General features: G+C 45.0%; 4 protein-coding genes across 4 annotated transcripts in view; 1 reads left to right on the plus strand and 3 right to left on the minus strand.

Moving 5' to 3' along the window:
* Positions 1 to 422: 422 nt before the first annotated feature.
* On the minus strand, positions 423 to 2,816 carry PADG_04622 (uncharacterized protein; the record flags this gene model as incomplete). The annotated part of the gene is made up of 1 exon (XM_010761773.1): positions 423 to 2,816. One exon carries the CDS (start codon positions 2,814 to 2,816, stop codon positions 423 to 425), a length of 2,394 nt encoding a protein of 797 aa, XP_010760075.1.
* Positions 2,817 to 7,232: 4,416 nt separating this feature from the next.
* PADG_04624 (uncharacterized protein) lies at positions 7,233 to 7,544 on the minus strand (the record flags this gene model as incomplete). The annotated part of the gene is made up of 1 exon (XM_010761774.1): positions 7,233 to 7,544. One exon carries the CDS (start codon positions 7,542 to 7,544, stop codon positions 7,233 to 7,235), a length of 312 nt encoding a protein of 103 aa, XP_010760076.1.
* A 67-nt stretch (positions 7,545 to 7,611) lies between these two features.
* Positions 7,612 to 10,342, plus strand: PADG_04625 (uncharacterized protein; the record flags this gene model as incomplete). The annotated part of the gene is made up of 2 exons (XM_010761775.1): positions 7,612 to 8,162; positions 8,251 to 10,342. 2 exons carry the CDS (start codon positions 7,612 to 7,614, stop codon positions 10,340 to 10,342), a joined length of 2,643 nt encoding a protein of 880 aa, XP_010760077.1.
* A 1,584-nt stretch (positions 10,343 to 11,926) lies between these two features.
* Positions 11,927 to 12,456, minus strand: part of PADG_11799 (uncharacterized protein) — a gene marked incomplete at both ends in the record, with an annotated part of 2,298 nt that continues 1,768 nt past the window's right edge. The window contains one exon of the mRNA XM_010762220.1: positions 11,927 to 12,444. Within this exon, the coding sequence (XP_010760522.1) occupies positions 11,927 to 12,444 (518 nt within the window). The remainder of the gene's footprint in view (positions 12,445 to 12,456) is intronic.

Below are 12,456 nucleotides of genomic sequence, written 5' to 3' on the forward strand. Positions count from 1 at the left end.
CTCCTCTCATGATACTCATACCTGTGTCTCTCCACAAACAGGATCAACCTTCTTCAACCCCAGTTAAACATGGTGGTGTGACCAGTGAGGAGTGGCTGATCAGAAAGATACTGGACTTACAGATCTGCAGAGGGCAAGTCAATTCTGGAGTACCACATCGTGTGGGAGCCTACCTGGGAACAGCAGAGTGGCCTGATTCCAGGTTGTGAAGAGTTGATCAAAGAATTTCATGCAGAATGAAAAGACCTGACATCATTGACTTCTCTGTTGGGTTACAGGCACTTCAAGCAGAAATACATGTGATGATGAAGCAGAAGAGGAACTATGAGAAACAAACTGGTATAAATCAGACAGTACACATTAAGCAGGCTAACTAACATAAACAATACTTATACATCATAACAGAGTAGTCATTAAACATATTAAGCTTCAATCACTGCTATCGCATCATCATACGCCTTAATAATAGGATCATAGAGTATTTTTGGGTCTTGTGGTGTTCCAACAATCATTCCTTCCTTCCCATAAGGAAACAGCACACCTCGTATGATCCTGCAGAGATGTTTGACACACTCAAATTCCAGTGGAAACTCCTGCAGAACCAATTCAAATCCACCTGCTTCCATGTTGCCTCGCTTATAAGTTGCAATTTTCACATAAGTTCCAGTATACCATTCTCTCAGCAAGCTGTCTTGTGGCTGTCTCTGTCTCTGTCTCTGTAGCTCATTTAGTTTTCTCCAGCTGTTACGGGCACACTGCCAGATAAGCACATAGAAGAAAGACTCAAGATCATGCCGGTAAGTATGGTCGACATTAAGAAGCACTTCAATTGCCATGAACTCCATTGTGCCAGTCCGGTAGCGTGCACCACTTCGCTCACTTCCAACTTCTTTGGCAAGGTCCAGATCAATTAGCATGCCAGAGTGACCATCTGTCTTTTCAGGATTGGTTATTATTATATTGTTCTCTGAAATATCTCGATGAAGGATGTTTCCGTCCAGGTAAAGAGACTGATGTGCCTTTATTGCATCACGAAGTGCCATGAGTAGCTCCAAGGGTGATTTGTACTTGTAGATTGGCCGGCCAGCAGGTGATATCACCAGACAGCGGAGAACACGGTTGTCATAGAGTTCCTTGCCATTCCTGTCAAAGAGACTTGGTGTGTGCACTGACTGAATGGAGAAAGTAAGTTCATTGTTCTGCTGAGAGGTCCTCAATGATTGACTGGCAAAATGTGGTTGTTTGGACACCTGCATTCCCTTGCCTGGATATTTGCATTTCCTGGAAGATGTTTGATGAATATTCAAGTGACAGGGCTCAGCGGATGGCTGAGATTGATGAAGTGAGGAGACTCTACTGGAGGTTGCACTTTTGAAGTCATGGTGCTTGTTGTCAAAGGTCAGGCCGCAGCGCATGTCAGCTATGCTGGTGATGGTACTGTGTCCAATAATCCTGGCAATCCCTTGGACATTTTTTTGAGCTGCTAGCTTGAGGAGTTCCACCTCTGGGCGCTGCTTATCTGAAACCCATGAGAGCTTGGCTACACCCTCCACTTCTCCATCATCTGTGAGAAAACATGTCGTCCCACGGCACACAATGGCATGCTGAAAGGTAAGCATTTCACTCAGCCGCAGTGTCAATTCCTCTGAGGATTCAGACTCTTTGATGGTTATTGATTTGCTGCCGTCTTCATTTCTAGCAATAAAGGTGTCCAGTCCCAGCTCCTCATCACTCATCATGGTGTAGCCCACAAACACCTGAAGGAATTGTCTTCGGTCTGTGTTGACATCAATGATGCCTGAGCTGTAGGGGCCTGAGCGGTCAAACACCCACATCTCCATCTTGGTCCCGCAGACGGTAAATGCATGGACAAATCGCCGGGTGGGTTGAGCTGCAAAGACATCACGCACATAGCAGCTTATCTGCAGCAATGTATCTTTGGCCCTGATCTCCTTCTCTGATTTTTTCAGCTCACCAATCACCAGGATGTCTCTCCAGTCATGTTTGTCTTGTGAGAGGCTTGTGCTTCTAGCTTTCAGAAGAAGGTCAAGTTGCCGTTCCGCCTTTGAACCAGTAAGATTTGCTTTGCTCACTGTGGTGCTGTAGATGCTGCGTGATTCTGAGAGAAGGCGTTTTTGAAGTTGAAACCACCAGGTAAGGACATCACTCTGCATAGGAGGATCAGGAAACTGGGCCCAGTTCTCATCACTGTCTGGGGCTAGCACATGTTGACAGATGGCATCTGCTTTGTCACTCCAGTCTTTTCCCTTGAAGTACTTGTTGAAGAAGCCCTCAACATTCTGAAATGTGCAGTCGCATATCTCCTCAAAGATTCTCATATTCACCAACTCGCGTGTCTGCTCGGAGTCTTTCTGTGATGATGAGGTCGATTTTACTGGCGTGCCAGTAAAGAAAGGGGGGATGCTTGTCAGTGGAGGAATTGATTGTGGGATGGTAACTGTGAGATCAAGAACTGCCTTCCAGATATCAACATCTGGTGCATTTTGAATGATGAGCTGCACCAACGGTTGAAATTGGTTGTAGTTGAAATTGCCCTTGCGAACGTGTGTAAGGATACCAGCAAGAATAAAAGCCACATCATGATTTCTTTCAGACTGAAGGTCAAGAGTTATATCTTGCTCCCAAAAAAAAATAAGAAGTTTTGATATTGCCCTTTGACAGATTTCATCCTGAGGATCAGCTGAGACATCATATGCTTGCTCTGCCTCCTGAAGTAGGCCTCGCAGCGAATTTAGTGAGTCATTAAAAGGATGCTTTGCAATGATATCATAATCATGAGGTGAAAGGGTGGCCATATGTGATGTAGTGGCACAGGCAGCAATAGAAGAGATAGGGAAGCAAGGGAGTGAATTGAAAAGTTTGTTTAACTGTGTGTCAGGATATCTCAAATCTCAACAGCTAATGTTGTATCAAACTGAGCTGTGTATTCCTTGCATCGATGTTATCCCCTCGTCCGTCTTTTGTTGCACAATTAGCGTGGTATCACTAGGCGTAAAATAAAGGCATTTGTCAGCATGTCTCAACCAATAGGTTCACGCACTATTTTGTATGGGCTGCTATTGGTCACTACAGATCCACACTTTCGCGATTTTCATGTAAGCAGAAAGTGCGTTGAGAATTCAGACCTACCTACATGCCTACCATGGAGCCCTACCCACCTGCAAATATGGAACCTACAGGGAATTCAGATGATTTTCTAGAATCCTGATCTTAATCTATGCATCAAATAACTAATATATTCTCTAGAATCTATGAAAAAGCCAGGTAGAACCTCTACAAAGTGAAAATGAGCAATTGAGGAAGTCATTGCAGAGATACCACCTCTAGAATCAGTCAAATTTCTTCCTCTAGAACCTAGTTCACGGCTGTCAAATCTTCATATTCCACCAGATATTGATGTTCAAAGCCCCTATGTCTTATTTACCTTATTCTTCTCTGAAGATTCCATTCATAATATTGTCAATTCAACCAATCTCTATGCAAAATTGAAGGGAGATGATGGAGATACTGATAATGAAGCTCCAGAGAGCTTTGAGAAGGATAAGAAGAAGGATAAGAAAGAGGAAATCCCTATGGAAGCTTCTGCAGAACCCTCTATATTTATGGAAACATCTAAGGAATTGAAGACCTCTATTCAGCAACATCCATGGAAAAAGACCACTTCAGAGGAAATAAAGGTCTTTTAGGAGCTCTTATCTATATGGGGATTCATAAATCCATCTGGACTGATCATTATTGGAGGAATAATCTGAGAGAAGGTCCTATTCATTCAGTTCAATCCTATATGACCTTGAAATGTTTTGAGCAAATCAAGCACTATTTCCATATATCCAACCCTCAAGAAGCTCGCCAGCCAGATTCCAAGAATAAAGATTGGTGGTATAAGATAGAGCCTTTGGCTTCTAACTTCCATAATGCCTGCCGGAAATATTACACCCCTGACTCAGAGATTTCCATTGATGAAATCATGATTAGATGCTTTGGTTGAAGTCAGCACACATATAAGATGCCTGCTAAGCCAATTCCTCAGGGATATAAGGTTTTTGGACTAGCAGAACATGGATATCTTTGGACATTTTCCTGGTCTAGCCGCCGGCAGGGCATAATGCCTATGTTTCAATTTCCAGGAATTACCAGAACTGGATCCATGGTCATGAATATGATTCAGCAGCTTCCTAAGATCCCTATTATTAGACCTACTGAGGAATCAAATACTAGACCTCCTACTGAGACTCCTATCATTGAAGCTTCTATCATCAAAGCTCTCTCTACTAGTGAAGCTCCTACTAGGCCTTCTGCTGAAGAGTCAGCTAATCAACAAGTCACTCCATACTCAATTTACCTAGACAACTACTTTACCTCTGTTCAATTATTTCACCTACTTTGAGAGCATGGCTATGGAGCTTGTGGGACTACCCACTCTAATCAGGTTCCTTCTATTCTAGCAGAGCTCTGAGAGCATTCAAAATCAAAGACTATTCCATGGAATACTCTACATGCTATGGAAGTGAATAATGTCCTCTGTCTAGTCTGGCAAGACAATAATATGGTATTAGCTCTTACTACTATTCATTCTTTTGACACCTTCATTGAATGATTTCAAAGACAGTCTGGAGAACTCTCTATCAATGCTCATATAGTCTGCCCAGTCTTTGAGAATCAACCTAGGAAGAACCTTCAGATTCCGAGGATTATTGATGACTATAATCATAATATGAATGGAGTTGACCTAGCAAATCAGTATAGAGCTTCCTATAGCTCTCATAGAGTGAGCTATCAGACCTGGTTGTCTATTTTCTATTGGATTCTGGATGCTGCTGTTGTCAACGTGTGGAGGCTTCAGTATATATATATGAAGCAGCAGGGAGTCTCTAGGCTTCCTACTCATATAAGCTTCTGTGAGAAGCTCTATCAGCAACTCTTTGAATTCAATTTGAAGATCCATGATGATCTACCCCATGAGTGATCAAATCTAGAGCTTATTCATCAATGAATTTCTCTACCAAAGCCTACAATTTGTGTCTGGTGTTGATATATGCGAAAGCTAGGTCAGCAGGAGAGTAGACAAGCTCCTAGATCAAGATCTGGATGCTCAGCATGTAAGAATGTGACTCTTTGCTTGAAAACTAGATGCTGGGAGGAATTCCATGGCATTGGCCAGAGCTGAAGAATCTATATAACGTAATTAGGCTTAGCTTATTATAATACACCAATACCAAATAGTACGCAATATTACGCCATTTAGCCAATAATATCACGTATAATATACACTAATGAAATCGCGCTAATTGTGCAACAAAAGACGGACGAGGGGATAGATCATCTTCTTTCGTATAAAAATATGCAGCCAAGAAAACTGAGTCCCTGCCACGACCAAGTCACAAGTTATCACTAATGGATGCCTCAAATAGGTTCAGAGAAACGAGCGGCAGTACGTAGTTATTGGCAGCATTTAGCGGAGGATCACAGCCAGTGGGGAGCACCATGTAACCTGGATAAACCGTGCACCATTAGGTAACTTTTTAGGAAAGACTCAAGAGAGATGTCATGATGTCTGCGTGGAGAAAAGATTTCATGTTGAGAGAACGTTTTGTGGTTTTGATGATGTTCATTGTTTTTTAGATGTGATTAAAGTTAGATGAGCCAATTTGCTTTTTATAGAGGTAATTAAAAATTGGTTTATTGGGCCATGGAATTGAATGATGGATGGATGCTGATGACCAACGATTTACCCCTCATTGAGAAGAGGAGAAAAGAGGGCGTTTGATGAGCGAAGGCTTTAATAGATGAGATGCTGAAACAAACGATATATGACGAGCTGGCAAATCGAACTATTGACGAGGTTGTCTAGAAATCATAATTGCTTCGCTGATTGACCGGTTCGATATTCCGGAAGTCGATCCCACCCACTGTGTAAGATTAAGCTGGCTCAAAACATTGGGAAAGAGATTGAGCAGTTGCCCCAATTACTCCATTTGACAATTTCTGGCTACCTTGGTACAGTCCCAGAAATTAATTAATTTCTATGAGATTATCGCTGGTTATTTCTCCATCATATCCACCTGAAAGGCTGAAGCATTTCCGTGGTATGAGCATGTTAATCTGCCATGACAATTGTGGAGTTGAGTGGAGTCTGCGAGATTCTGTCATTTTTATTACCCCGTAGTCTGACAGACAAAATTTTTGGTCAACGCAGTCCAACCCGTAGATGCAAGTAACTGGAGAGCGTAGAAGTCTCTGCCGATGATGATGTGCAGAGTCGTCGTTCCAGGCATGTCTCGTAACGTCGAATGTTCAAATAATCAGGCAGGAAAAATTTCAAGATAAAGAGGCCCAGGAAATAACTAGTCGGATTGAAAAAGAAAAAAAAAAAACATATATATATATATATATATATATATATCTCAAACTCGGGTGGCTCGTGTCCAGGGAGTAATAACAAACTACCGTTGTCGGCAGCTCTCAATTTCCACACAGTCAAATTGCAAATCTGAGCGTGTCGTGAGATGCCCCAAGACCTGGCAGTCGGTATTCGGGTTGTTGTGCAAGCCCCTTGGACACTGTGCAAAGCCACGAACCTGCAAAAACTTTGTGCCTGGTAATATGCCCGTAATAATACCGGTGGCTCTAATCACGTAGCTGCAGGGCGGCTCCAGCCAATCAGCAGCCTTTACGACCCTGCAATTTAGAGCTTGCCCCACCTGCCATCTAGCCCAGACGCTTCCTCCTGCTGCTGTTGTTGTTTGTGTTGGTTGTCTCTGCCTTCGTCTTGGGACTCTTGGCCGCGTCGTTTCCCTTTTCGCTCAGGCCAGTCTCTTTCATCCCTCGCATTCGGCTGTTCTCCTCCGCCAACTTCTTCAGCTCTTCAACCTCCCTCATCCCCATCCTCCTCTTCCTCTTCCTCCTCTCATCTCTCTCTCTCTCTCTCTCTCTTTTTTCACTCCCTCCACCCCCTCATCCCCCCCCCCCCCCCCCCCCCCCCAAACCCCCTCCCCTCTTCACCCTCCTCCATCCCCCACTCCTCCTTTTACTTTCCCCTCCCGTTTCCTTCTGTTCCTTCATTTTCTTTATTTGTTTCTCTATGTCTACCATTCCACACTCCTTTCATAGTCCTCTCGTTTTCCTTGGCCGTTTTGTAGTGGCCGTCCGCTCCTTACCTCCCCCCCGCCCAGATCCTATCAACATCAGCTTATGACAGCCTTTTAATGAATTTACCAGCTTTTAAACGCCGCACTACCACCACCACCACCACTACTACTACTACTACTACTACAGCTGGATGTCGACAGTTTTGTTCGGTATCCCAAGTTATTTCCCGTATCTGTTTTCCTATCCTGCGAAGCCGCCTCTGCTGGAGAGGGGTCCGATGTATATTTGGAGTGAGTAACGGCTGGGTTAACTGCAAGAAGGGGTTTAACCACGTTGCACCGGGTATTGGTTTGGAGGAGTTTCGCAATTGTCTTCTTCTGCAGCCATCTTCTGAGCGGATGAAGTTGTTTTAGTATATCAAGAAAAGCGACCATTGCGACCCGCCTGGACAACCCCTGCCTCACCAAGTGGTAATATTTATCGTCATCAACCACTTCAACCATGGCTACCATGTCTCTTGCGACCGTTCAGGCTCAGCCGCTGCCTCAGGACTCTTCTCGGTCTTCGTGCGAACGCCAGAATCACCTGCGACTGTCAACAACAGCTCCAATGCCTAACCCGCCTTTCATTTTCCCCCAACGCGATCCTCCTCCTTCAAAAGCTACCTCTCGTCATTCTCTCATTGCTCCGCCGCTTCCTGCGTTTTCATTTCCACAGGCACCCGATCCTGCTGCTTCTGCTGTTCCATCGCTACCAACTACGCCACATTCACGTCCCGTCGGCCATCGTCGACGGCCAAGTGAATTCAATGGCAGCCAGAATGTGCCGACATTGGGGCCTCCAATGTCGGAAGGCAACGTGTTTCCAATGCTGCCACCTCTTCCTCCTCCGGGGCCAGGACTAACTGGTCCTGGTCCTGGGAGACGTGGGCACTCCCACCGCCGATCCGCTGCGATTTTAAGCATGGATTTAACCGCAGTTTACCAAGGCATTTCCCCCAGTGCCAGTGGTCGGGAGTGCACCGGTAACTCCTGCGGATCTCAAACAACAATGTGTGTCGAATGAGGAAGCAGCAAGACCCGTCTCTCGTTCGTTCCCTAACCCTACCACTCACTCACCTCCCATCTCCCCTGGTTTCAGGCTATCCAGTCCGGATTTGAGTTCTCATTCTCCAACCCAAATGCCAAAATTATCTCCCCGTGCACATCGTCCACTCTCGACCATCCCGTCAGATGTCAGCATGTCTACTATTCGTCAGTATGCCAATGGAAGCCCTCTGTCCTTCATTGCTAACACCCTAACCACCGATGCGTCACCAACTCGTCCTAAAACTGCTGGAACTTTATTTGATAAGAAACCCGAAAACTCAAAGTCGGCAGAGGGAAGTCCGCCACAAAAGCGGCCACTTTCTGCCTCCGCTTCCGTCGCTGGATTAAATAAACCATTATCTTATGACCATGTGCCAGAACTTCCCCCTCTCAAGAACAACATCATCGAAGCTTACAGCCAATTCAGTAGCAATGCCATTCCAAAGGATGATTCTACGCCATTGCCTGAACTTGAACCAACTACATGTAGCTCAGATCGACCACGAAATTCTCCAGATAGGAAATCAAGCAAGAAACAGAAAAAGGTGCGTTCTTGGGCTGGTATTCTGACGCGAAAAGCAAAGAAGCGTTCGAACTCGAAAAAGCCACATTCCAAGAGAGCTCCTACTCCACCTCCAATTCTTACACGAACAAGCTCTGAAATTGGATCGATAGCCGAAATCAATTTTGACGATGACAATGTGGTTGTTTTACGGACACCAACGCTGCCTGATGCCCCGCGACAGACAGAATCTATTGAGCCTTCTCAAGGCAAATTTTCACTGGAATCCTCCTGGAAACCAAGGAGCTTTTACGAGCAAGGAACCGATTCAGATATGCTCAGTCCTGTAATAGATTTAGATGCCGCTCTTGGGCCCTTTAATACCCCAGAAATGGGATCCGACCGTAAGATTGGAAGTGGATTTTCAACTGCCACAAAACGAATGTATAGTGGTGGCCGGAGAGGTGAATTCATTGGACCTGAAATGCGATATCATCGTCGCGCTGAAAGTGCTCCGGAAATGCCTCCATTTGACCGTAGTTCACTTGGGCTTGCAAGATTTGGAGGAACCTCGACCCTTACCAACCCTGACGTTTTCTATGAGGAGGAAGAAGATGCATTCTTGGCTGGAAATGATGATCCCCCATCTCAGCCATCTACACCTGTGGCCTCAAACGACGAAACACAACCTTTTTTGGGGGGAGATTTGTCTGTAACGGTTACAGGTGTGCATTCGAACAATAGTAGTACCTCACAGGAACCTGGGCTGGGTATCCAGGTGATTGATTCCGAGGAGTCCCCAGCTGCGGTTGGTGACATTTCCAGTCAAACAACTAGCAGTGGCCCAGGGACCTCGCGGGCTATGGAGTCTCCCATCATCCCATTCACAGATGCGATTGGGATATCGGGCCATTCACAGAACCATTATCGTTCTGATGATATCGAGATTTTCGAAACCGATGATTGGCCTTCCCCTGCTGAAAAGCACACAATCTATCCAGAGAAACGTCCCTCCACCTCACCAGAATATGTCTACGTAATGTCCAGAACTCCAGAGTCTGATCTTCCCGTATCCAGCGGTAACTCTCCATCTCCAAATTCCACGAATACCTCACTCGAAGCTCCCCGTCTTCTGACAGCGTCTTCCACGCTGACAGATCGCAATACATTCCATTCCGGCTACAGCATGGATCATATAATCGACTATCGCCATCACTACCGCCATGACTCAGTCGAAGACGTCCCGTCATTGACAAGTAGCGCCTCCACCACAACGGGTACCATGTCTCAGTTATCATCAAGCTTCTACGCCCGCGCCCCTGGCGAATGGGTCTCGTCAGTCTCTACCTCCATCCCTGCTTCGCGCAGAACTAGCCGATCAAACAGCGCCAAACGATCCAGCCTCGTCAGTCTCTCCAAGCTTATAAGTGGGAGTGCCGGTGAGAAGAGCAAGCTGAGTTACGAGGAAAAAGCGCCTCGTGATGAAGTTGAGAAGACTGAGAAAAAGGGACATCGTCGGATAAGCCGGTTGATGCATTTCTGGAAATCAAAAGAGAAACGATATTTGGAAGCTGGTGGAGAAGCGGGGGAAAAGAATGCGAAACAAACGACCTTGTTAAAATTAACTGGTCGCACACTATAAACCGGGGACCCAAGAATGTCTCCATGTTTTCTTTTATATCTTTTTTTACGAGCATTATAAGGTCTGACAGTTACTAGAGCCATCTGTCTGATTATGCACATCATTTTTGCCAACCTTGTTTTTGTTCCCTTCATTTTTTTTTATATTCGCTTCTTCATATCTATTCATTTCTTTTCTCCCTTTCTGGCGTATTTTCCTTATCTAATTTCGTTATTATCTTTTTATCTCTTTTTCTAACTTTTTTTGTGCTCGATTGGCGGCGTAAATATCTGGCAACAACGACATCACGGATGGGACTATTGACTTACGGAGGCTTTTCTCTTTTGCTTTCCTGTTGCTCCCTTTAAACCACCCTTTCTGTGTTTTACCTACTATTTCTTTGATTATAAAAACAACACCCACCGAAAACCAAACAGCAAGCAATTCTTTGATCTTTTTCATCTCCTTTTCTTGTTTTGCTCTTTTTCTCTGAACTACTGGGTACCTAAGTGCTTCATCAACATGAATAAGCTTTTCAAATGTTTATTTTGTCAAGACTTAATTCTAAATCTCATCTCTTTCTTTTCATCTTATTTTTGTTGTCACTTGTGCTGAGGAAGAAATCCTTTCCGCATTCGCTTTATAAACAGAAATCTCCGAAGATGTTCCCACTAATCTCGGTTTTCTAGAGAAGAGAAGAGTGAATAGAACCAACTGATGCTTTTTTCTATCTAGTTTTGTGTGAACTCGGCTCTCTTCATAGACATATGAATTTTCCACAGATGTTGTTTTCTCACGTCCTTCATGAAACTTGCTTGTGATATTTTGATTTATTGAATTACTGCATGATTGCCATCTAGCTTTATAACTACATACTGAAAAAGCAACAATAACTTTTGGAGCAAGAAAAACAGCGAAGCTGTTAACATTCGTGACGACGGCAAGGGTATCGGACTGATCATGAAATCGAAAACCACACTAATAATATACTCGGTACGGTGAACATTGTTTAGTTGGGAGTCTCTCTAGCCATGATCCCACGGGTGATAGATGGGACCTCCGGGATCTTGTCTCTGTGGCCCCTTTTCCACATCGCAACTCGTCGCATTTGCAGTAAGCTAGCCGGGACACCCCCCGCATGTTTGATAACTCCCAAACCTACGCTCAAGAGCATCACGATTTCAACGGGTTACGCTTTTTAGCGGTACTTTTTGCATATGTTATTTGAAGATACGGACTTTAAATCTCAGCTTCTATTGTTGGAATCAACTCGGTCGTTGGCAGCTGGAGATACATGTTGAGTATCATCGCTACGATACATTTGGATGCTCAGCAAGTAGAATCAGTGAACTCACATATTTTGATGTCCTTGCTCTTAATTAATGGCAGAGGGGGAGAGTAGTCTCATGCAGGAACCAGGAAGGAAAGAGTATATATATATATATATATATATTAATTAAGAATAACTTCAATAAACCAAACATCCTCACCATTCCCTTCTCATATAGAACATATCATATACACCAACATACACTCTGTTCACAATTTCCCAAAACCCCCCTTCCCCCGCCCCCGCCTCCAATCCCATCAACATCAACACAAAAATCACTTCTCCACCGTCTCCTGCGAAATCATCAAAATAACCACCAGACTACTGACCATCAACGAGCCCGCAATAAACGCCACAAGCGCAATGCTGCCCCTACTCGCGGGAAACTTGCCACGAATAACCCAATACTGTCCCTCGAAATATCGATGGAACCCTATCAGCAGCACGATGATGGCGATGCAGAGGAATGTAGCGCCCAGGGGCTTTCCGAGGCTGCGGAGTCGCTTGCCGTTTTTGATTTGGGTGAGGAGTTCGTTGGAAGTTAGGATTGTTGGGTTCTGGGATGGCGGTTGCGGTTGCGGTTGCGGTTGCGGTTGCGGTTGGGGTTGCGGTTGTGGTTGGGATTGTGGCTGGGGTTGGGTTTGGGGTTGGGGTTGGGGTTGGTTTGCGGGGTATGGCGTGACCTGGTCTGTGAGGAGTTCTCTGGGGAGTGGCTGGAGGAGCCGGGGGGGAGAGGGGATATATTGCTGTGACAGTAGAGGATCGGCGAGGGTGGATGCTTGAGTTAGTGTTGCTGTGAGGAGAC

Source organism: Paracoccidioides brasiliensis (assembly GCF_000150735.1).
Source record: "Paracoccidioides brasiliensis Pb18 unplaced genomic scaffold supercont2.5, whole genome shotgun sequence".
Taxonomy (NCBI): Eukaryota; Fungi; Ascomycota; class Eurotiomycetes; order Onygenales; family Ajellomycetaceae; genus Paracoccidioides; species Paracoccidioides brasiliensis.